The following is a 24460-nucleotide window of genomic DNA, read 5'->3' as shown; positions in this document are numbered from 1 at the left end:
CCAGATTGCGCTGCGGTTCCGCGCACAGGAGGATCCAGGAACCAGCGTAGTCTCCTTCTCCGGTAGCTCCGGTGGGAGTGAGGAATAGAATGGGCAGGGTCCTCATATAAAGCCAGACTGACATTTGCTCACAGCACCAACCGACAAGAACCAGGATCTTAGGGACCCCGTTTCCAGAGCGTCTGCCGCTTTCTCGGAACTCCGAGAACCAACGCTAAGGGGCACCAGAGGCTTGGATTGCAGCGTCTGTTACCCAGGTGGTCCGCTGGTCCGCTGCTGCGGAAGTCCTGAGAGAGAGCAAAGCCTAACTCGGTGGGGACTAGGGTCAAGGAAGCGTGGGATGCTCCAGATCCGAGGAGAAATCTTTCGAGGCCAAGAGTTGAACTCTGAGCAGAAGGCTGAGCTGTGACCCCTGGCATCTGAGGTGTTAATGGTTTTTCCTGGCTGTGTGAGCCCATTTCGAATCTTTTACTTTTGACTATCAAATACTCAGTGAAATTTACACAGGGGCACGTATAGCTATAGATATGCACACCATTCTTTCCATATAAAGCACCAGACTAACTTGACAAAACAATTTAACGCACCGGTTGCTGATCTCTAGTTTTTCAGGGATCCCCAGGGCATTTAAAGAGACCAGATGTCACCTCCTTTCTCCTCTAACCAGTTCATGTTTACTTCTCTATCAGCATTCCCGCCCCCAACCTTTCATCTGAAGTCCATCATTACTTAGTTAAAGAGTGCAACATCCAGACCCTCTCCCCATGTAGAAGCCTGGTACCAACCGCAGCAAGGCTTTTTTTCCAGAGGCGGAGAGAGAGTGTGGAGATGCTGAAGGAATTAGCTAGCATCCTCAGTCATGCATCCGCATTCTGACTTTTGTCAGTGCTAACAGAAAAAGCCAAAAGGTGGAGAAAGGGGACTGAAACGAAGGAGCAAGTGCCGGAGCCCAGAAGCCCAGGCGGGGCCGCGGGCACAACCGCACCACCCCCACTCCACCTCCGGCCCCCTTGCGTCCTCGCCCTCCTCCTCCACCCCGGCCCAGCCGAAGCCAATGCGCCAGGATGGAGAGATCTCAGCGCGGGAGGAGATGACGCAAAAGCCAGCGCTCCCCCCAAGAAAGTGTTTCTCCAGGACGAAGATGGCGGCAACTTAGCTGGGGACTGAAGATGACTGTGGCTCTCGGGAGGCCCAACCCAGGCGATTCGGCCCCGAGGTCCCGGGGAGGCGGTGTCAGCAGTCGGAGCTCGGCGGCGGAGGCGCCCGCGGGCAGACCTGCGACAGCGGCGGCGGCAGTTAGAGCGCGGGGTGGGGGGTGGGGGGGAGGGAGAGCCCTGCCAGCGGCGGCTGCCCAGGCTCGGAACTCGGGGAGAGACAGCGAGAAGTAGGAGCAGGAGGAGGAGGAGAGAAAGGAGAAGGAAAGGAAGGAGGAGGAAGCGGAGGAGAAGCGGAGGAGGAGGAGAGGAGCTGGGGAGGCGCACTGGTCGCTCGCTGTCAGTGGGCATTGGAGACGCGGCATGCCCCTGGCAGGGAAGAGCGGGCTGTCCTCAGCAGGGCCATGGGGACCAGCGCTCTGACAATGCCTGGGTGAGAGGAGCACCGCCAGCCACCCCGCCACCTCCACCATCACCTCCTGCACTCAAGCTCACCACCGGCCACCAGCCCCAGCCACCTCCGACTGCTTCTCTCTCTCTCTCTCTCTCTCTCTCTCCCCCCCTCTCTCTCTGTACTATTGTTTCCTACTCTACAGAGGATGGGGTCGGCTGATGATTAGGTCGGAAGCAAGTGAGATCTTCCTCCAAAGCCTGGTAATATTTATGTAGGCAAATAGAGAGGGAGAAAGAGAGAGAGAGAGACAGAGGGAGAGGGGGAGAGAGAGAAAGAGAGAGAGAAGAAACGGGAGGAGGGGATAAGGAAATTAAACCCTTTAAGTCAATGCATATTGTGGTGACACCGGCACACGAGCCCTCACGGTGGAGTCGGCCCGGGCTGTGCGTTCCCAAAATATGACCAGGGGTGCTTGGATGTGTCGGCAGTATGACGACGGCTTAAAAATCTGGTTGGCAGCACCCCGGGAGAACGAGAAACCGTTCATCGATTCAGAGAGGGCTCAGAAATGGCGACTGTCTCTGGCATCTCTCTTGTTTTTCACAGTCCTGCTCTCTGATCACTTGTGGTTCTGCGCCGAAGCCAAGCTGACCCGGACCCGGGACAAGGAGCAGCATCAGCATCAGCAGCAACAGCATCAGCAGCAGCGGCAGCAGCAGCAGCGGCAACGCCAGCAGCAGCAGCAACAGCAGCGGCAGCGGCAGCAGGAGCCCTCCTGGCCCGCACTCCTGGCGAGCATGGGGGAGTCCTCGCCAGCCGCCCAGGCACACAGACTCCTCTCTGCCTCCTCGTCCCCCACTCTGCCCCCCTCCCCTGGAGACGGCGGTGGCAGCAAGGGCGAAGGAGGCAAAAACAACCGGAGCAAGGCTCTTTTTCTAGGAAACTCTGCCAAACCCGTGTGGCGTCTGGAGACTTGTTACCCCCAGGGCGCCTCCTCGGGCCAGTGCTTTACTGTGGAGAGCGCGGAGGCGGTGTGCGCCAGGAACTGGAGTCGGGGGGTGGCAGCTGGGGGGGCGGAGCAGCAGGTGAGGGGGACGCATCCAACTCCACTCTGGAACTTGTCGGATTTTTACCTTTCGTTTTGTAATTCCTACACACTTTGGGAGTTGTTCTCGGGGTTGTCAAGTCCCAACACTTTGAACTGTAGTCTGGATGTGGTGCTCAAGGAGGGTGGCGAGATGACCACTTGCAGGCAATGCGTCGAGGCGTACCAAGACTACGACCACCACGCTCAGGAGAAGTACGAAGAGTTTGAAAGTGTGCTCCATAAATATTTACAATCAGGGGAGTACTCGGTGAAATCCTGTCCTGAAGATTGTAAGGTAGGAATAGTTTTTTTTTCTGCTCTTCTTGAACTTTTCCATTTATTCTGTTTGGTTGAGGTGTCTTCTAGAGTTTTAAAATAGTTTTGTTTTTGTTTTTGCTCTGGTTTTGTTACTCCTATGGTCGTTATTGTGGTTGTGAGAGCTTGACTTGGTACTTGAGTTGGGAATACTTCGTGGATTACTGGTAAACAGGTGCTTTCTTCTGGGAATCCTTGGAAGATCAAGGAACACCTCGGTCTTCTGAGATAATAAAGCTAGGGCTTAAATTACCTTTCACAGATATGCAATTTGTTCAAACTGTTACCTTTTTTAAAAATGGAATTTAAATGTGGCTTGTTAGGAAGTCAATGATGGAACTGCATAGTGATGATCCTAGCTAAAATCAGAAGAGTCAGAGACAGGTGTATGTGGTTTGGCTTTTATAGACCTGTACACATGAACACATTTTACCTGTTCTACAGGGGTAGTTCTGGTTGTTTGGGAAGGCTGGAGGCCTACCTAAGCATGTTTACTAACAATAAGTTTTCTGTTTTCCTAGACATTGGAATAATTATTTATCTGAGGCTCAGTGTGAGTGGACAGTTTTAATTAAGTATTTGGTGATCGATGATCAGCGTTAGGTTTTATCAGACACTTTATGTGATTAGCTTGAATTTCAGAATGTTCTCCAGAAATACTAAATGGCAAATGCCAGATCCTATGAATGAAAAAACTGAGATATTTAATAATCTGTATGAAATTCAGTTTCTTTCTGTTTAATATGATAATGGATGTAACCCTTGTTGATTGACAAAAAAAGTGTATGCAAATTTCTTAAGAAATGGCCAGTGATGGGAAGGAGGTGGGGACGGATGGGTGGGTGGGCTGGGATGGGAGTAAAGGACAGAAAACTGTACTTGAACAACGATTAAAAGAAAAAAAAGAAATGGCCAATGAAACTGTGGGTGCACGTCCTAGAAGTGTCACTGTCCGCGGTGCTGAAATGAGGTTTGCTCAATAGCTCTGTTGAAGATGAAGATACTGCAGTGACATTTTAGTTGGGAAGAAATGGTGACAAAAATCTCAGTAAGCTTTAATGTTTTATTCCAAGGGCAATTTCTTAAACAATACAATAAAACGGTATTGCTTTTAAAAAGAAATAATATACCACACTCTTTTTCTTTCTCTTAACTACTCCCCAGCACCACATAGGAACAGTAAAACTGATACTCTTTTGCTTCACTTGTTTTGTACTGGGGAAGAGTAATCAAGGGCAGTGTGGATAAAAAGGATATTGTGACGCTTTCACAAAGAACTGGTCTAATACATACCTATTTAAAGTGAACATAGTTCAAGGGCTGTATTTTACTTTGGATTTATTAGCTGTGCTTTTGACAATTAAGCAAACTCAAACTCAGCTTGCTTTTCAACATTCCTTAAGACCAGAAACAGATCTTTGAAAGAGGTGAAATTGAGTTTACAATATTAATTTAGAGTGCTACTTTACAAGGTCAATGTATTTTAAACTTTCCTACATACAAAAGTATGTAGGAAACCATACCACTTACCACTGTAGCTCATGCTTGGGGATTAAACTTATTCTTAATGGTAAAAGTTAATAATGGATGGCTAATGTATTTATTACATAGTTACTTATTGTGACCAGATAAATTGCATCAGATAGTAAAAATAAGGTAAGTAGTTTGTCTTCTAATTTTGCTACTCATAAAAAGGTTACAAGCAGTTCAGTATGTTATTTATGTTTAAAAGTTGCACTTTGTGATAATTTGAATTTTTCTGCTTTTCTAATGAAATTCTCATAGAAATTTCCATTAATACAACTTGCATAGGTTCAGTATTTAAAATATAGTCTGCAACACATTTTCAAATAAGCATGTCAAATATATCTTTGCTCAAATATCCAAATTTTAAATATAAGTAAATTTTAATTTTTCCCTTGATGTAAAAATAATTCTCAACTTTATATTTGTCATCATAGCTGTAAGGCATGATGTAGGTGAAAGTAACTTGTAATGTTAGGAGCTACTTCTAGATTCTGTTTTTATATAAAGTGATAGCTGTTAACTGTATATACAAAAGCACATTGTAAGAATCTTAATTCCTTTTTAGGAACATTTCTTCTTTCCATTGAAAAGTAAGCACAGCCATTCAGCCATTCAGCCATTTGAGTTCCTCATCACTTCAACACATAATTTATTACCTGTGATGCCTTGTAGCTATTTTCTTGTTGGTGTGACTTTTGTTTGTGGATTTGAAACATTTTTTTTCCACAATGACTGTTATAAATAATTATAGTTCAAAATTTAATGTGCAATTGTTGCTAGTTGATTACTTACAAATTGATTGGTTAGTTTCTTATTTTTATTTATAAAAATGCAAAAGCCACAAACACATCCACATGCAAATTATATTACATGGCTTAAAATGCTACTTGTACTCTCTTAAGGCTACTTGTAGTCTCCTGAGTTTCTTTCTAAACACTTTTACTTATTTCAAACATACATTTTAATTAGAAAATTATAACTATCATCAGGGACTTTGTTCATGATATGCATTCTATGCAAAATTTTCCATATTTTAAGATATCCACAAAGTCCTAGGTTGTGTTGAAAACAAATGCATTATATTTCTAGAATTGGTAATATATTTGTGAGGAATCCAATTTAATAATTTATAGATACATTTGTAAAAATATAGGTAAAATACACTTAGTCATATTAGTTATACAAATTATTAACATTTATATTTTAGGAGAAATACATTAATTTTATCATGCCCATATATAATTAAATCATTAATGTAGTGATTTCTAATTTTTAATTTAGGATGTATTATTACCTTCTAGTTTTATATTCTCCATTTTAAAAAGTCACATTCTATACATATATAAAATAAAATTGATTAATTTTTACTTAACTTGTTTTGAAGGGTTTTTGGACCCCTTATACTTATAAAAAATCCCTTAATATTAATCTAATACAGTTATAGTGCCTTGAATCCATAGTAATTGGAGTTCAAATGCAGCTTGGATTTACTGTAGTAAACATATTTGTATTGCAACACATAGTAGAAATCATTTGCACTCAAGAATATTTTTTAATATTCTGAAAATATCTGGCTTTATTTTTTAAAAAGTAAATATACATATTTATCTGGGAAGTAATTTATGAAAAAATAAAGAACATTCAAGCTGCTAAATTACATAAATCAAGTAGCAAAAATTATGACAGTAATTCTTCTCTGTAGTTTGCACTGTTTTTTAAAATAATCTGTGATATACAATAAGAGTGACAAATCTATAATAATCTTCAAGTTGGTTGGTAATAATTCAATGTGCAGTATTCTAAGCTAAAAATCACATGCTTGATTTTTTTACTTAAATGAAGATTTTCTCTTCAATATATCTTTTATCTCCTAAGCATACCTAAATATATATAAAATTGTGATATTTAAGGAATTTAAATTTTTATGTTACTAGTAAACTTTTGTTACTGATAACTTTATGTACTTACTATACCTTAAATTAAACCAGACAATCAATGAAAGCAGATTTGAAATTAGACTGTAACACAAATATTGCATCATCTATATTTCAGTTCTCTCAGAATAAATACTAATTTATATTCTCAAGAGTGTATGCATTTTCATATTTTTATCTTTATAATATCCTGTTAAAGCGGATTCTATTGCCTTTTTTTATTTCACAGGCACTGGCCAAAAGGATGCTCTGCCAGTGTTAGGTTTATATAATAATCATGATACCTGAGACTTTCTGTATTGTTTGATGGAACCACTCATAAACATTAGCTAGTTCGATAACATAGAATTTGGGTTACATATTGTACAATTCGAGCATTTCCTCAGTTAATTCATTTTGGTGTCATGTGCTCTAGATTCTTGCAAAATATATTTTTAAAATAAAATAAAAAATGTAACAATTCTTTCCACTTAAATATTGAATATAAATTATTTTGCTGTTGATTAAGTACAATTGTACATAGTATGACACTGTCCACGAATGTTAAATACATATGCAAATAGATCTTTTTATATTTTACCATTTTATTATTTTCAAATCATATTTTTATAGTTGAATTGCTTCTCTGCAAATTTGAACAGTCTAACTGTGCGCAGATAATCATTTTGACCATTAATAAGGCCATTTGTAAGGTTGAAACCCCTATCATAATTATTTTTATGACCCAAATTTTTGTTTTCCATATTTTGTTTCATATATGACCACTAATTTCATGATCTTTATTTTATTTTTATAGAAAAATACCACAGAGTTTTATCTTAATATTAGATGCCTATTGTTTTATAGAGTAAAGAGTGAATTTTTACTTTGGGCTTGGAACTGGATCATAGTAGTTATATAGAGCATAATCACAAGATTGTAATAATTGCCATTATACATAGATCTTAATCACTTTAATTGTATGAGATCAGTGTCTGTATGTACAAAATGAATTAAAATATGAAGGAAAGGAAATCAGTAATGTTCTCAGTCCCATGTTCCCCCGTGTACAAATCATAATCCATTAAGACATTTTTACATGTTAAATTAAATATACATGAACAAGTATACAGATAAGTAGTTCAAATAAAATAGTATTTTGGTTCGAATTATTTGACTTATTGTTTTAATTTCAATCCCTAATTTTTAAAATCTTTATCTTTTATGTTGCCCTCACATTGACTAGGTACAAACATTTTGTCATTTATATTGCTTTACATTGCAAAGATATTTCTTCAATATCAGTAAATATTTAGTCTAGATCAGAGATCCTTGGGGTCACATTGGAATATCCTGGAAACTTTTAAAAATGGACTCGCACACAAGATATTCTGATTTTATTCATCTGGCTTGTGTTGTGAACTTGGGATCTTGCACTTTTCCTGATGATGTGTAGCCAAGGTTGAGAACCATTGTTCTAGCTGACAGTGACAAGTAATGTGGTAAGACCTTTTAGCTCCTATGCCTCCGTAATACATAGTAATCTCATTTGTTCAACTGATGAGAATGGAACACTTACAAATGTTTTTTAAAGTGGTAAAGGCAATAGGACACAGCTAAAGATCAAGGGAGCAAATATGTAGGGACTGGGCTGAGGAAATAGATGAGAAGTGAATTAACTGGGTTAAAGGGTTAACTGGGTGAAAGGGATGTTCCATAAGAGAACATCACGAGAAGGAGGAAGGTACACAAAAGAACAGAATTTGAAATGTTTAAGGATGGTCTTATTGGCTGTCAATAATCTGCCATTTAGCCAAAACTGAGTCATTACACTGGTGTTCAATAATGGGCTGAGCACATGAGCAAAGAAAATAAATGCTTATCCATGAAGACTGATTAGAAGAGTCCCAGTCTTATTATTTTTATCTCAAATTTTAGTCTATATAAATGGCTGAAACTTTTTCAAAAGTATATGGTTGATTTTATGAATAAGCCTGTTCTTTTTATAGTACAGGGTCTGACAGAAGTAACACCTGCTTGAGTGTGGCTGGTAGGGTAATAATATGGGTGTAATAACTTAGAGTTTTAATTTGAATATTTCACCTAAAATGTCATATAGTATGCTTGAGTGTGATATTGTTATGTTACAGAATTATGTGCTTATAATTTTATAGTAAAAGAATTTGTAATAAAATGGGCATTATTTGTTCTGGACTCTATATTTTGCATGAATCAGGTTTATTGTTTTTTCATCTATATACTTTAGTAAACCTAGGAAATTACTAAAGATTTTTCACTTTTTTTTCATTGTGATAATGATAAACCATGTTTTTTCTTTTTTTTTTTTGCTTATTTCTGTAATGCTGGAATAACTAGTATAACATTTATGTAGTTTTTGGAAGATGCAAACTGCTAAGTAGTTACAGATTACTACTAAGCTTAATTTAGGAATTAGTTTCAAAATTATTTTATTGCTCAGTTTTAAAGTGATTATAATATCAGTCATATTTTACTTTTTAACATTTTAGATGACAAAATGCTGTAAACACTAAATCTAAGTTTTATTTAATAATAAATTAAATATTGTTACAATCCAAATAGTAGAATTTACTCATGCAATTTTCTAGTACTCTGATTCTGTAGTACTGGAAGTAAGAGATGGTTAACATTTGCCCTTTTTGCTGATAAATAGGTCATGATTTATACTATGTATTATAGTGGAATACATAAAAATATTTAATTCTTGACTGTGTAAAGTGTTAAAAGACAATATTTGATTCCCCTCACCCATCTCTGCAGTCTATTTCTGCATTCAGGTGTTTATAAACAAAATGTAGTATAGATACCACAGATGACAAGAAAAATCCTGCAAAAAATTTTTAAGTTTATTATCTATTTAAATACTATTATGGTCTTAGCAGTAGCAGTAAGATAGTCACATATGTGTGATGGGTGAATGCAGTAATCATGTCTGTGAAAATGTATGAGGATTATGTTTGTCAGCTTCCCCACCCTGCATAAGAAGGAAAATGGGCTCTAGTCAAAATTGTGACTCTTCACCCTCCTTTCTCTGTGTGCTTTCTTGCTGTCATTGGCTGTGTCCTCTCCTAGCATACAGAAGCTGCACTTTTGGGGGTTGTATTCCATGCAAAATCCAAAGGTCAGAAGTCTTTCTTCTCTGTATCTCCACTTCCATAAAAAAATGATCAGTCTCTTTTTTATTGAACTATTACTGAGTTAGGTTATTTGAAAAGTGAACTAAGATGTAAGTGGATGATCATGACAATGTGTTAGCTCTTGCAGAAAATGACTTGAATCACACAGAAATTTAAGTATTAGAATAAGCTTCAATAGTAGCTAACAAGCTGTAGAGCTTATTAGAAGTCAGAGACTAGTTTAATTTATTTTTTCTTCATGTTATCTCTATGTGGTATTATCATGGATTTCATAGATGAGCAGAGTGAAGTCATAAAGTTAACCATTCCAAGGTCTAACTGCTGGGTAGTGTTAAAGATTGAGTACACTTTATTGTTTGAATGCATTTTCTGTTGAATATTATGAATATTACAAACATACCAAATGAATATTACAAACATACCAAAGAATGAAGAGATTAATAAACTTACATATACCTGTTACATAGATTTAACAACTATAAAAACCTTACCATATTTACTTCTTTTTTATTTTAAATTTATCATTAAAAACATTTTATAGCTGATTAAGCAGGCTAAGATAACAGAAATTTAGGAGTCCTGGACAGATGGCATGAATGGCCAGAAATTCCTAGTTCATCATTTAAAAGGCTTAGGCATTAGATATGAAAATGAATAAATCAGCAGAATACTTAGGGTTAGAATTGAGTAGGTAAAATGATGTGCGTAAGATTTTAGTGGAAGGAAGTAGACTTAGGAAATCTGTTATAGTTCTTATCCTGAATTCATATGTTAAATTAGATACATTCACTTTTTGTTTATTATTTTGATCAATACCCCATTTTTACCTTACTCTGTTAAAAGATGTTTGGATTTATTAGTTGAGAATTGTCTCTGTATTGGCTAATATTTATAATACTTAGAAATCTGATTTTATCTGACTTTCATTAGCTCCTCATAGGCCTAAATACAGTCACACTGGGGGTGGGCAGGTCTTCAACATATGAATTTGGGGGGTGGATACAATTCCATCCATAACACTGAGTAAGGTATGTGTCAAGAGGTGTAGAAATACCTCTGGGAATATGTTAGTACTCAATTGTGAAGGACCATGTATCCTGTTCTAATACCTTTGAATTTTATTCCCTGTGTGATAACATATCAGAGAGGAATTTTAATCAAGAAATCGCCTGGGATGATTTGTTTTTCTCAAAAATTAGCTCTGGCAGCAATATGATAATAAGTTAAAACAGGGCCAATTTATACCACGAAGGCCAATTCAGAATAGGCTGTCTTCTTTCAGATTAATATGATGACTCTCAATCAGCACTCTCCAACAGAACTTTCTGTGGTGACAGAAATGTTTCATATTTTGTCCTCTCCAGTATAGTAGCAATGTGTGGCAGTTGAACACATGAAACATAGTTTGAGTGAGTTAAAAACTGAATTTTAAGTTATATTTAATTTTAATCAGTTTATGTCTAAACAGCCTCAAGTGGCTCCCATGTTCGACAGAGCCTTCTAAATGTCTGCAGGGTCTGTAAAAGTGGAGAAGAAAAGCAAGATTCAGGAGACTTTTCTGAATTCAAATTTACAAATTGCTATGTAGAGGAAGGATATCATTCAGGCTTTATAAATAATGAGACTGTGAATGTTGATAGCATATAATGAGATAGGGTATATAAGAGGAATAACAGGTTGGGATTGAGGTTGGTTAAAGAAACAAAGAGTTTATTTTTGGAGTTAATGGTATGTCCAATATATGTCAGGAAATGCCACCTGAGAAGGGAGTTTGGGTGTGATTCAGGAAGCTTTGGGCAGAGATTAGATGGCTTCAGAAAAACAGATTATATGGAGAGAATAACAAAGATGAATCCTAAGAAAGAATAACACTTAAGGGTTTGGACAGAAAAGTTACCAGAAAAAGATAGTGAGAAGAAAGAAGGAATGAGAGTGAGAATGAGAATAAGGAAGAGGGGGAGGTTAGAGAGAGAGGGAGAGAGCAAGCAAGCAGAGCCAAAGGAGACAATCATGAGAATGTGATGATTTGAAAGACATTGGGAAGGATTTTAAAAAAGGCATAAAGAAGGATTTTAGAAAAGATTTAGAAGCAGTCAGGAGTATCTTATCTCACAGAAAGAACATGTAGGATGAAACCTAGAAAGGGGCCACTGAATTTGGCGGTAACATTTGTTGACCTTACAAATGTAGTTTCAATAGAATGGTAGGAAGAAATATCAAATTAATGGGTTAAGGAATGAGTTGGAGCTGAGGAAATAATGACTAGTCCAATCTACTCTTCATTAAGATAGGCAGTGAAAATAAAAAGAGAATAGAATAGATGGGAAAATGAAAGTTTAAAGAAATAAATATTTTTTTTATGAAATAAACTTTAAAATGTTTGTAGCTTTTGATCTAGAAACCAGGTGAGAGTATGAGACTAAAAGTACCAGACTCACAAAGAATTAATGATGGCACCATATCCCAAAAAAGAGGTGATAGGCTCCCATCTATTGCAATTCCTGGAGAGGAGGAGAGATTGTGTCTTTATATTCTGCTGGATATCTAAGTGCCTTTTGTTTCATTGTTTATATTTTAAACAAAAACACACCTTTAATTTCAAGATTTCAGAAAATTAAACACAGTTACCAACTTAAATATGTTTAAATGAAAAACAGAATTCATTTTTTAAAAAATGTGTTTTATTGATTATGCTATTACAGTCATCCCATTTCCCCCATTTACTGCCCTCCACCCTCTACACCCCCTCCCACCCGCATCCTGGTCCCTTAGTTCGTGTCCATGGTCATACATATAAGTTCTTTGGCTTCTACATTTCCTATACTATTCTTAACCTCCCCTTGTCTATTTTCTACCTACCATTTATGCTACTTATTTACTGTACCTTTTCCCCCACTCCTCCCCTCCCATTGCTTGCTGATAACCCTCCACACGATCTCCATTTTTGCGATTCTGCTCCCGTACTAGTTGTTGGCTTAGTTCGTTATTTCTTTCAGTTGTTGTTGATAGTTGTAAGTTTGTTGTCATTTTACTGTTCATAGTTTTGATCTTTTTCTTAGAAAAATCCTTTTAACATTTTGTATAATAATGGCTTGGTGATGATGAACTCCTTTAACTTGACCTTTTCTGGGAAGCATTTTATCTGCCCACCTATTCTAAATGATAGCTTTGCTGGATAGAATAATCTTAGATGTATGTCCTTGTTTTTTATGACTTTGAATACTTCTTTACAGCCCCTTCTTTCCTTTAAGGATATCAGGGGATATCCATGTCTGGGCCAGGTTGATGGAGTAGTAGCCAAGTTGATGGAATCTCAGATATGGTACCCACTTGCCAGCTCAGTGGCTGTGTAGAGATGGTTCCAAAAAGGGACAATGCTCTCTGCCCTCCTTTTTCTCTAAAAGAAAGCTGTCCCCCAGCTGTCTCCTGATGCCAGACACTTCAGTTCCTCCCTGCATACTGCTACTGCCTTTCAAGCTGCTACCACAGTGCTAGAGCTCAGCAGGAGTGGATGTAAGTCCATTATCTGGGGTTCTTTCAGAGGAATTATTTGGGACTCCAGAAGTTTCTTCCACAGACTGAACCCCCACTTGTTTTGCAGCCAGAATTTATAGGAACTTATTATGCTGGCACTGAATCCCTGGGCTGGAAGGCCTAGTGTGGGGCTGGGACTTCTTACTCCCAAGATATTCTCCCAAATTTTTATCAACCACACATGGGTGTGGGACCAGCCCATTCTGTGTCTCCTCCCCTCCTACCAGTCTGTATGGATGTGGATTCTTTAATTCCATAGTTGTCAGACTTCAATTCAACTTGATTTCTGATGTGTCTGAGGTATGGTTGTTCTATAGGTTAGGTGTAATTTTGATGTAGTTATAAGAGGATGTGAGTCATGTTTACCTATGCCATCGTCTTGACCAGAAGTCTGTCTTGACAACTTTAACTTTAGATAACTTCTCTGATTTTTGTTCATATTGTTATCAGTTTGCATAATTTTGAAAAAGAATCAATAGACTAAATGTGCTTATCTGAAGATAAATAGGAACTGAATTAGACTAATTTATAAGTAAATTTTTTGTTGTCGCTAATATTAAAAAATAGATATTCTTTTCTTCTGATCACCAACACATCAATCACTATTATAAAATCTCAAATAATATTCTTTTGAGCAAAGCAGGACTCAACAGCATGGTCATACTGGGAACAAAAAGAGGCATGTGGTATTTCTCCATTGATATCACAGAACTTCTTTGCACATGTAGTAATTCATCCCCACATTCAGTTCTATGGAGATATTATCACTGTATAAAATCTCCCACTCTCAGCTCTGGCTGGTATAGCTCATTTGATTGAGTGCGGGCCTGCAAACTAAAGGGTCACCAGTTAGATTCCCAGTCAAGGCACATGCCTGGGTGGCAGGCTGGGTCCCCAGTAGGGGGCGTGTGTGAGGCAACCGCACATTGATAGTTCTTTTCCTTCTTTCTCCCTCCCTTCCCTTCTATCTAAAAATAAATAAATATAAGCTTGAAATAAAATAAAATAAAATCTCCCACTCTCATGCCCATCTATTACATTTTTCAATAAACAAATCCTATACTGACAGTTTTAGCATCCTTCTCTTATTTATTCCTCACGACAATCCAATATTATAGGGAAAAAATTAGCTTTCTTCAACAAATGGGGTGACTAAGGCTTAGAGAAGTTAAGATGTGCTGCAGTTCTCACAGGTAAGTGTGCCATAGCCAGAATTTAAACCCAGTAATATCTGGTTCTTAATCTTATCGGCTTGACTTAACTACTGCAGTTTACTGTCCACTCTGTCAGAAGTCATTGTTCAGGTCTCAGGAGAGAATGTAGATGATGACAGCAGGAGTGAATAGAATATAAGGTCTTTGGTGCACAAAATAAAATATAACTGCATTTAAAGTTTTTTCTTGTTGTAGCATCTTCGTGTAGGGAATGACCTTTGCCCTAAAAGTCAGAAAGGCCTAGTTTTAAATAAACTTTTGACCCATTTCTGTAAAATGGGGATATTATATGCAGCTCAAGGAGTCTGTGAGTAAAGTAAGAGAACAAGTGTGTAATAAAATGTAGCTGGCAAGTAGTGTTCCTCTTAGGTCAGGCTCCTCTGAGAAGTGCCAGTCGCTTTGCAGAACATGGAGGCAGGGCTCTACTATCTCTACTGTTTAGAAACTGTCCTGGTAGGGACATTGATGAGTTTGCTCTCCCCACCTCATAATTGGTTTATAATCAAAGATGTCCTGGTCCAGATCAAGTACCTGATAGACATTTTCAACTTAGTTTCCCCTGAGGCATTTCAAAAAGACACTATCAATATATTTACCCTCAGGAATCATGATTCTAGATAAAAGCTGTGTAAAGAAAAACAAATGATTTTCTTAAAGATTAGTCTGAGTCTTAAACCATTTAAAAACAAGATTTCTCTTTTCCCATAGTGAAAGCCAGACTGGTTGTTAGGGGCCATTAAGAAAGAAGTTATGGGGCACCTGTGCTTTCTGGGGCAATGGCTTCATGACAAAGTTCAAATGAAGTAGTGGGGAAAAAGACACATGGAAATGCAAATGGTTTTGCTAGCAATGGAGTTTACATCTAATCTGCTTTGTGGAGGACTGGAAAATTTGACAAGTTTTATATATATTCTACTGGTCACATGACATTTTAAAATTTATATTGAAATTTTAGAAATAATTTATGAAAAAAGAATCCTTTCATATCATTTCAGTTTAGAATTTTTAAACTTCATTTTTTATTCAATTTCAGTAAAAATTCAAGCAAAGAGGAGGGGATTTAAATCTAAGTGAACAAGTTCTTGTCAGCATTGTTTGGCTTTATTGATGAATATAGAGTATTTGGTTTCTCAGCTGTCACTGTTGTCAGCTGCTTAGCTATGGACTTGAGTTCTCCATTAAACTATCTGACATTTTAAGATTATTAAATAATTGATCCAGTTTTTAAGTATCTTTTTTGTTCTTAGAAACAGACCAAACATGTACAGGGCATGGCAAATGTAGGCTTACACTTGTGGCTACACAAGACACAGTTTATTCTTGTGTTATTTATTAATTATTGTATCATTTTCCATACAAAGAACTGTGAACCTACTTTTGCCCCAACCTTTATAGGCATTTTACCTACAAGGAATCAAAGAAGCTATTTATTTATTTATTTATTTTTGGCAAAGGTAAACATACTAAGAGTACCTAAACTTTTTGTTTTATTTACTTAGTTTTTGACAAAAACATTTCTTGTTTCCAAATAACTTCCTCTGTGTAGCTTGGCTCTTCAAAGAACTATAATCTAACCAGCTGTTCAGGGATCTGTGATACAAAGAACTACCTGAGGACCTGCAGTGGATAGGTAGAAGCTACCCTAACCTCCTCCCAGGTCCAAATGACTTTGAAATCTGGGGAACATTAATAAAATCCATTAATATTTATAAGCCTTAACATTTTTTAATCCTCACTCCAGGAAATTATTATTTAGAGAGAGAGGAAAGGAGAGAGAGAGAGAAAGAGGGGGAGAGAAATATCAATGTGAGAGAGAAACATTGGTCGGGTGCCTTCTGTACACACCCTGACTGGGTGGGGATTGAACCCACAACCCAGGTATGTGTTCTGACTGGGAATTGAACTGGCAACCTTTTGGTGCATGGACAATGACCAGCCAACTGAACCATCTGGCAAGGGCTGTAAGTCTCAAATTTTTAGTTTTATATTTTATATGCGATATTAAGAAAGCAAACTTTTCCACCATTAATATCTAAAATGTTTCCTTAAAGGTTTGGTGATTAATTTTTGATGTTCTTTAATTATTTCATAGTGGTAGGAACATTTAAAAAGGCCTAATGCAGGAATAATTCTTAACATCCACAAAGTGGGTTCAGGCTTTGCCCTAGTCACACTGTCCAGACAGGAAGTACCACATATATGTTGGCCAGAGAGTTCACTGTCAGGTTCCACTGCTTTTGAATGTTAGTGTTGTCTGTCATATTTTCCTAACCTCCATTTTTGCTGTGTCCACACAGGAACAGAAAAGTAGTACCAATAAGTAATTATAATTGAGACAAATATAATTTTGCAAAGAATTTAAACACTTTTCTTAATTAACTTTTTTGGTTAATAGTCTTTGTCTGAAATGATATTCACTTCTCCTGTATCACTTTAACTGGATAGGTGTTTAATATTCTCACAGTGTTCACTTTAAACAGATAAATGTAAAAGCTAAGGAGTGCAAATTTGCTTTTCTTTAGCAGCTTGATTACTTAATAATACTAAAATAACATAGTGAAAGGCACTATGCAGCCCTCAACAATTTCTTTTGAAGGAAAGCTGAGCCAAGACTAGAGTTAATGAATTATAGAACAGTTAACTTATGGTAGATATGGTTTAGAGGCAAATCATATTTTCATCCAAATATATTAATTTACTTTAATAGCCCGATAGTTGAAATACATGGGAAAAGATGAAGTAGCTGAATTGATGTTGCAAATAGAGCATGGGAAAAACACATGATGGTGTTGGAGAGTTCTCATTTCCTGCCTGTGACTGATTATAACAATTACTCCTGTATGTATAATGCTGTGTCCATTCTGGGCTATTTTGTATGGTTCTAAGCCTATTCTTATTTTATTGTTTTTTTTTTAATACCATTACAATATAGGATGCATTTAATGTGGTAAATTATTAGAGATAATTTCCTAAAGTGCTATTCAACCAAGTTCCTCTGAGTTCTCTAAGTAATGGTGAAGGCACACCTTCCAGGGCTGCCTCTGTTAGTTACGGAATTGTTACTGAACAAAATTAGGGTTAAGCTGCCCACCCTCAAACATAAGCATAAGACAAAGGTTGGTGTGCAAGGGAAAGTTCTTTATTGAAATATTGCACAATTTTGAGGAATTGGTGACTCTTCACCTCCAGGCCAATCTCACACAGACAAAATCCAGCCAACTCCAGAACCAGAAACAGTGTCCAGAAATCCCATTCCATCCTTATCTGTAGCCAGAGGTTGCTAAGTAGTGGGCTCTCTGGCTTCAGTCTCCCTCTTTGGAGTTTGTGGTATGGGGCCAGTGGCACAATCACCATGCTGTAGCTTCCTGCTCCAGAGGCAGGACTGCTACACAACTTGGTTGTATAGGAGTTCAGTCCATGGGGCACAGTGCCTGAAGTTGCCCCATCTACTGACCAGTGAGAGCCCTGACACACCGATCCATACATGGATACCAGAGGAAGAAAGAAAGGGTGTGTCTTCCCCTTTACATGGAGACTTCCCCTTCATGTCAATCTTTTGGCCCAAATTTTCATGCATTCTGAAAGTATCCAGCTACCCTAGGCAATCCCGCCCTTTTTCGCAGGCTAGATTGGCAGGTTTGCACCTTCCCCTGCCACCATGTTAACCTTTAGGTACGCTTCTGTGACCTCTGGCTTCCCCTTCAATCAGAAACTGGAAGGATATAGGAGGGCTTTTCCTTTTGTTCATCACTCTCTAGTCTTGCGCATACTCCACACAATGACCCGCCGTCCACCCAGTCTCCAACAGGCAGAGGAAATATGCCATCACGTGCAGGACCTAGCTCAGTTGCCAGTGCAATGTGGCACTGCTGCACTGGCTTGTTTACCCTTTACCCAGGGAATTCAGCCTATCCCATGCCACCTCAGGGCCCCTCACATCTCCCCAGCAATCTAGCCAGATCTTCCTGTATCAGAATGAGCTTTGAACTAGAGGAACTGAAGAAGTATCAGTACTGAAGAGAATCCATACAATTTCTCAGAATGTTCACAGTGATTATTTGCAAAGGATTTGATAATTGGCATCCAGATGCATTAAAGGTAGCTGCATAAAGACCATTTGAATAACTTAATTTATAATAATTTTCTCTGGGAATGCTTTTTGTTTAATACATTTTTATGTACTATATAGGATAAAAACACTATGGTAACAAATTAATATTTTTAAAAATAAATCTTTAGTGGAAACTTATTGCATAATTTGAGCACTATTATTATATGACAATAGTGATTTAGTCACTGAGGTATAAAATATCCCACAGTGCACCTAGTTAAAAAAGAAAAAAATAATCAAACATTTTATCATATGTGACTCATATATGCACATGAAAAATATGTAATAATTTATATGTGGACAAGATGACTATTAAAGCAAAGGGTGAAAAGAATATGAGGGAAAGCCCAAGAGAATATTTATTTATTTTTTATCAAGATGAATGTTAATGAGAATAAGATTAAAAGATGTGCATTTCTTAATCCAAAAGCTGTTGTGTTCATAATCTGTTATTGAAAAAAATTACAATAACACATTTTCCTTTTCAAATGGTCTTGCTTTCAACCTGTAAGTAAAATTTGAGTTTTATTCAGAGCCTTAGAATCAGGATAGTGCTGCAGTTTCAACCTGAAGTTGTTTCCTCCAACTTGATTTTGAAAAGTTCATTGTTTTCTCTCTCAAAATATAATATGCTCTGAATCAGATAATTACAAAATACCAATTTTGTAAAATACATGGTGTTTGATATCTCTGTTGGTGAACATCAGAGCTTTTTATATGGAAATATAAACATAGTATTTTATTCGTACATGCTTCTTTATGGATAATTATGGGTATGAAAAGTAATAAACAGCAGTGTAATTATGCCATAGCTTTCTGCATGGATGTGTGTTTTCTTAATCTGGCCACTTGAAGAAAGAAATAACTATTCATCGTTGAACCTTTCCAGATAAACATTTTTTAAGCCAATGTAATTTTCCACATTTAGAAGACTTTAGAAAAATATATCACTATTTGGTTTTTCTTATTAGTTTACAAACTTTAAACTGAAAAGCTCCCATAACTTTACTATGCTGTAGACCAATATCTTGAAGAGATCAAGGCAAGTTTCTATTTAACAGAAAAAAGCAAGAGAAATATTTGACAGCATAATAGAAACTTTTCGATTAACCCTACTATTGGAAAAAAGTATAGATATATTCTTTATTTACTATAAGATTTTATTCTGATAACTAGCTAGGATGTCCTGAGCAGCAAATTTATTATGTCATCTTAGAAATTAACCTAGACAGGTCAAATAGTTTTTAAAATTTAAATAACTAAAGGCAAGTATTTTAAAATAGCACTCTTTAAACACTGTTCTGTATTATTTCACATTGCGGAATGAACTAGAGTATTAGTTATAGAACAAAGAAGAAGCTGAATCCCTTTTGTGGAGAATTTGTTACTCATAGAAACTGATATAAATCAGTACTGTGAGTTTTTAGTCATTTGAAGAAAATTTGATCTCAGTCAACAATCCAAGTATAAGTAAATAATTGATATGAATCTATGTCTCTGTCTTTGTAAATTTAAGTGATTTAAATAAATTTTACACGTGAACTTTAATTTGATTGATAGACATTCACGAAGTTATGCCCAAAGCTGGAGGGCAGTTTTCTTCTCTGTTAAGATAATGATAACTAACAATTAGCATCTCCTGTTGGTACCAGCCCATTTATTTAATCCAATGAAGTAGGTCTGATAATTATCCCCATTTTATAGATAAGTTAAAAAAAAAGGCCTAGGGCACACACAGTTCCCCTAACTAATACTTTTAACAGATATTTTATGTTTGTGTTCTAATACCTTTCTATGGTATAGAAGCAACCCTGATTTTCAAAGATTACAGATTATTGAAAAGGAAAAACATAAGAAATTACTGAAAATAATTTCTTAAAGACCTTTTCTAGAAACATGTGGCCAATTTACATGATAAATCTATAAAATGAAATTTGTTAATACAGAGTGGGACAAAAGAAAGTTTATAGTTTTGAGTACACAAAATGAAGTTTATTATTGTGTTATTTATTAATTATTGTATTATTTTTCATATGAGCAACTGTAAACCTACTTTTGACCCACCTTGTATTTATACTAGTCCATTTGTTTCTTCTATTGGATTTTGATAATACTCTTACAACTAGGAGATCTGTTTTATTCATTTGGCCTAATCACTTGTAAAGAAGAAAGGAAAAAAAATTAAGATAAATGAGCTTGTGATGGTTATAAAACATGGAAGCAGATTCTTTGACATTCCTTCTACTGACAGGTGCCAGCAGCCCTCCCTTTGAATCTGGATATGCTTGTGACTGCTTCATTCAAAAGATTAGGGTATATGTAATGCTCTTCGACTTCTAAGATAAGTGATACAAGGCCATGCTTTTTCGCTGGAATATGTATTTTTGAATCTTGACCTGTCATATAAGATACTAAATTAACCCAAGACCACCATATTGTAAGGCAGCCCAAGCCACATAAGGAAGCCATAGTTAGGCTTTCGAAGACAGTCTCAGTCAAACCTAGCCTTTGAGCTGACCTAGGACAGGTGCCAGACATGTGACCTCCTGACAAAGCTTCCAGGAGATTCCAACACTTACTCATTTAAGTCTTCTGGAACCTTTCAAATCTTCTCAAGTCACTAGACACTTTGGGAGGGAGAAAAACTACCCCCACTATGAAATTTCTGACTTAACCAATTCCCAGAATTCTAGACTATAATAAAATGGTTGTTGTTTTAAACTACATTTTGGGGTGGTTTATTTTATGTAGCAATTGCTAACCAGGATGGTGTTCAGTAATAGTTTGTAGAATGAGTCTTCTTTATGTGAGAAGTTCCACTGAATAAAATTAATGAAAATTAAAATACAGGAAACTTATGTATCTTCATATGTTTTTTTAAATTCTTTCCCTCTCTGATTAGTAATGTTGGTAAGTAGTTTCTTGAAGCTGTTATTATCATATTTCTTCTGCCAATTCTTTAATTTATTTAGCAGCAAATATTCATATATTGATTCCTGTGCACAATCCATCATCTGAAGAATTATGAGATATATGATAAGATACAGTGTCTGTGAGCAAGTTGTATACTATGTAACTGAAAAGATGAGGCTGCATGTAAACAGTGCCATGGAGAGGTATGGCATACTGCTTTGGGAATTTAGAAGAGATGATTTTCTTACTTTTCTCATTAGATTATACTAACATGTTTCACTGTGTGCCCATATGTGTTATATAAGAAGGAATCTAATAAAAGTGTGCAAATAATTAAAATATCAATATATATACACTGAAATTTTGAGGGGAAAAGTAATTTGAAGGCTGTGTTAGCTGGGATATTCAGTTGTAGTCATCATATTTTGAATTTGATTTTAAATTAAAGAACCACAGTGAACTAGTGCTCTTGAAAGTGAATCCTTTACGCTTCATTTACAGTAAGCATTTTCAAGAGGATAATTATCATATACTCTCTTTTAGCTACCTGGTTCTACTGTTCTGTAGGAGAAAATAGTTATACTTTTACATACATATTAAAAACATCACTTCTTTGATTATGTACCTACTGGCTATATCTTTGGAATACTGTAAACATCATTTGCACAAATTTGCACATTCTACTTATCTAAAATATTTTGAGAAGAATTAAGAACTAATATTTGTAGAAACCTCAAAAGAAACTGGTTATGGTATAGTTGGGGCAAACAGAGTTATATCACTGCTGGGCAGAATACAAAGAAGTGATTGATTATCATGAAGTGAAGTACAAACCAGTTTTCTGAGTGGTTTTCTGAACTTTTTATCCAACAGAGTGTTCACTATTTTTCATGGGTAATTTTAAAAGTGGGATAATATTATATATGACTTGTTTTTGAAGTTAAGATCAAAGTGAAGCAACCTGAGTTTTTCTTGCTTTGAAAAGAAAAAAATATAGAAATTCCATTGTATCAATTATCTATTGCTGTGTAACAACTTATTACAAACTGAGAGATTTAAACCAATGCAGATTTATTACCTCACAATATATGTGGGTCAGAAGTCTAATTATGGCTTTGATATGTTCTCAGCAAGGTTACAGTCCAGGTGTGTGTCAGAGTGAAAGTGAGACTCTACTAGGGAAAGATAAGATTCCAAGTTCACTTTACTGTTTGTGGAATTCCTGACTTAGAGACTGTGGAACCGAGGACCACAGATGGTTGTTGCCTATTGGTTGGACAATGTTTTTCATCTTTGCCATGTGGCCATCTCTGGGGTAGCTCACAATCTGGTGACTTGCTACTTAATAGCCAGCAAGGGGAAGGATTCTTAGGAAGTCAGATGTTATGTCATCATGAAAACGACATCCTTTGCCTTTGCTCTGTTCTATTCCTTTGGAAGCAATTCCTGACCACCTTCAAGGGGAGGAGGCTACAGAAGGATTTGAAGACCAGGAAGGGGAATATTGGGGCCACCTTATTTACATACCCATTACTTTTAACGATCCCTCAAAGACATTATTGTTTAGTCAGAGACAATTTCACATATTTTTAATGATCTCAGACAAGATATATATTTATTTTTATGTTATCACTAAATCAAGAAATATTTGATAAACACTTAACTATAAGCATAGAAGAACATCAGAATTATTAAATACAAATGTGTTTTACTATGGGAACATAGCTAAGTAAAAATTTGATAATGCATGATTCAGTATGGGGAAATATAATTTTTATTAAACACATTGAAAAAGGTCATTTTCAACTGTTTTTGTTTCTTCCAAAATTATTTCTGTATGAAATTAAATTCTAGAATTTACCTTGAGATATTTTTAATTAAAAATTTATTCTATGGAATAATAAATATCACATGATTGATTTAGACAAATACAGTCTGTTTCCTGAAATATATTTTAGAGTAAATTAGTGAATCTTTAGAACCTATAGTTTCTCAGTGATGACTTATAATTCTTATAATAAGAATGAATTACTTAGACCAATGCAGTAATCACATTTGCCTATTTAGTCATCCATATATAATCTCATTTGTGTGGAATGCTGCTCCTAATGTTAAATTCGGATTAAAGGTTTCAGCAATGGGATTTGAAATAAACATGAAGGCACTTTAGTGCAACTGCCTTTATAAACAGAGATCTGGAAACTCTCTCCAACTATATCGACCTTATTGGGAGAATGTTTTTTTCCACCAATTCCAGAATGCCAGATATTCTTCTAGGAACTGCATCTTTTGTCTTTAGTTCTTTATTAAAGTATTTGCTTCATACTGAAAAGGAAAACCCAGTTTGGAGATACTGTCCTAATTTACAGATTCATACTTATTGAGGAGCTGGCCTGGCTTTGTATGGAGAAGTAGTAAATTGTATTGGTGTGTTGAGCAAACAGGTTAAGACTATGATCTGCCCACCTCAACTTCCCCCTATTCTTTGTTAATAGGTAATTCTATTCCACAGCACTGACTGGATCTTCTAGTTGTTTAAAGAAGTAGAAATGGATCACCACAAATACATCACTATCATCTGAAAAATGATTTCAAGCATACTCTACTTAATAATATCATCTTGGTATTTAAAGGAGAAATGAAACTAATAATCCTTCATCTGGACTTCATGCCAAAATCCTTCATCTGTATCATGCCAAAGTGATGAAAAAAAAAACAACTAGTACAAAATTAAGAATTCAAAAATGTTTCGAATTTTTTTTGCTATCATTGGAATCATCTTCCTGAACATTCTGAACTGAATATTAAGCTATGTGCATGTTTTCATTTTTTCCCTATGTATTATTAGTGGCTTAGAATTAATGTGCTATGTAAAATTAACTCCAGGACTCATTATTGTCTTTGACCTATACCTAGAACATAGTTTTCGCTAAATATTTGTTGAGTAGATAGTGCTAATTTGGAGAAAATATAGTTTTAATTCCATTAACATAAAAACATTATTAAGATGGGTAGCCAAATCTGCTCTGATTCCCAGAAACAATTAACTTCACACTATACTGTTGACATCAGGCACAACTCAGCTGTGATCTTTTTCTGCATAGTTTTAGATAAAGACATGC

The 24460-nt window shown here is 36.3% G+C and overlaps 1 protein-coding gene across 3 annotated transcripts in view; it reads left to right on the top strand.

Moving 5' to 3' along the window:
- Positions 1-1371: 1371 nt before the first annotated feature.
- Positions 1372-24460, top strand: part of NALF1 (NALCN channel auxiliary factor 1) — a 605598-nt gene continuing 582509 nt past the window's right edge. For all 3 annotated transcript variants that reach the window (XM_045821476.1, XM_045821477.1, XM_045821479.1), the window contains exon 1: positions 1372-2930. In XM_045821476.1, coding sequence (XP_045677432.1) covers positions 2007-2930 — 924 coding nt within the window. In that variant the 5' untranslated portion in view covers positions 1372-2006. The remainder of the gene's footprint in view (positions 2931-24460) is intronic.

Source organism: Phyllostomus hastatus, unplaced genomic scaffold, assembly GCF_019186645.2.
Source record: "Phyllostomus hastatus isolate PE091 unplaced genomic scaffold, TTU_PhHast_1.1 phas_scaffold_46, whole genome shotgun sequence".
In the NCBI taxonomy this organism is placed as follows: Eukaryota; Metazoa; Chordata; class Mammalia; order Chiroptera; family Phyllostomidae; genus Phyllostomus; species Phyllostomus hastatus.
This window is presented reverse-complemented; position numbering and strand designations above follow the sequence as displayed.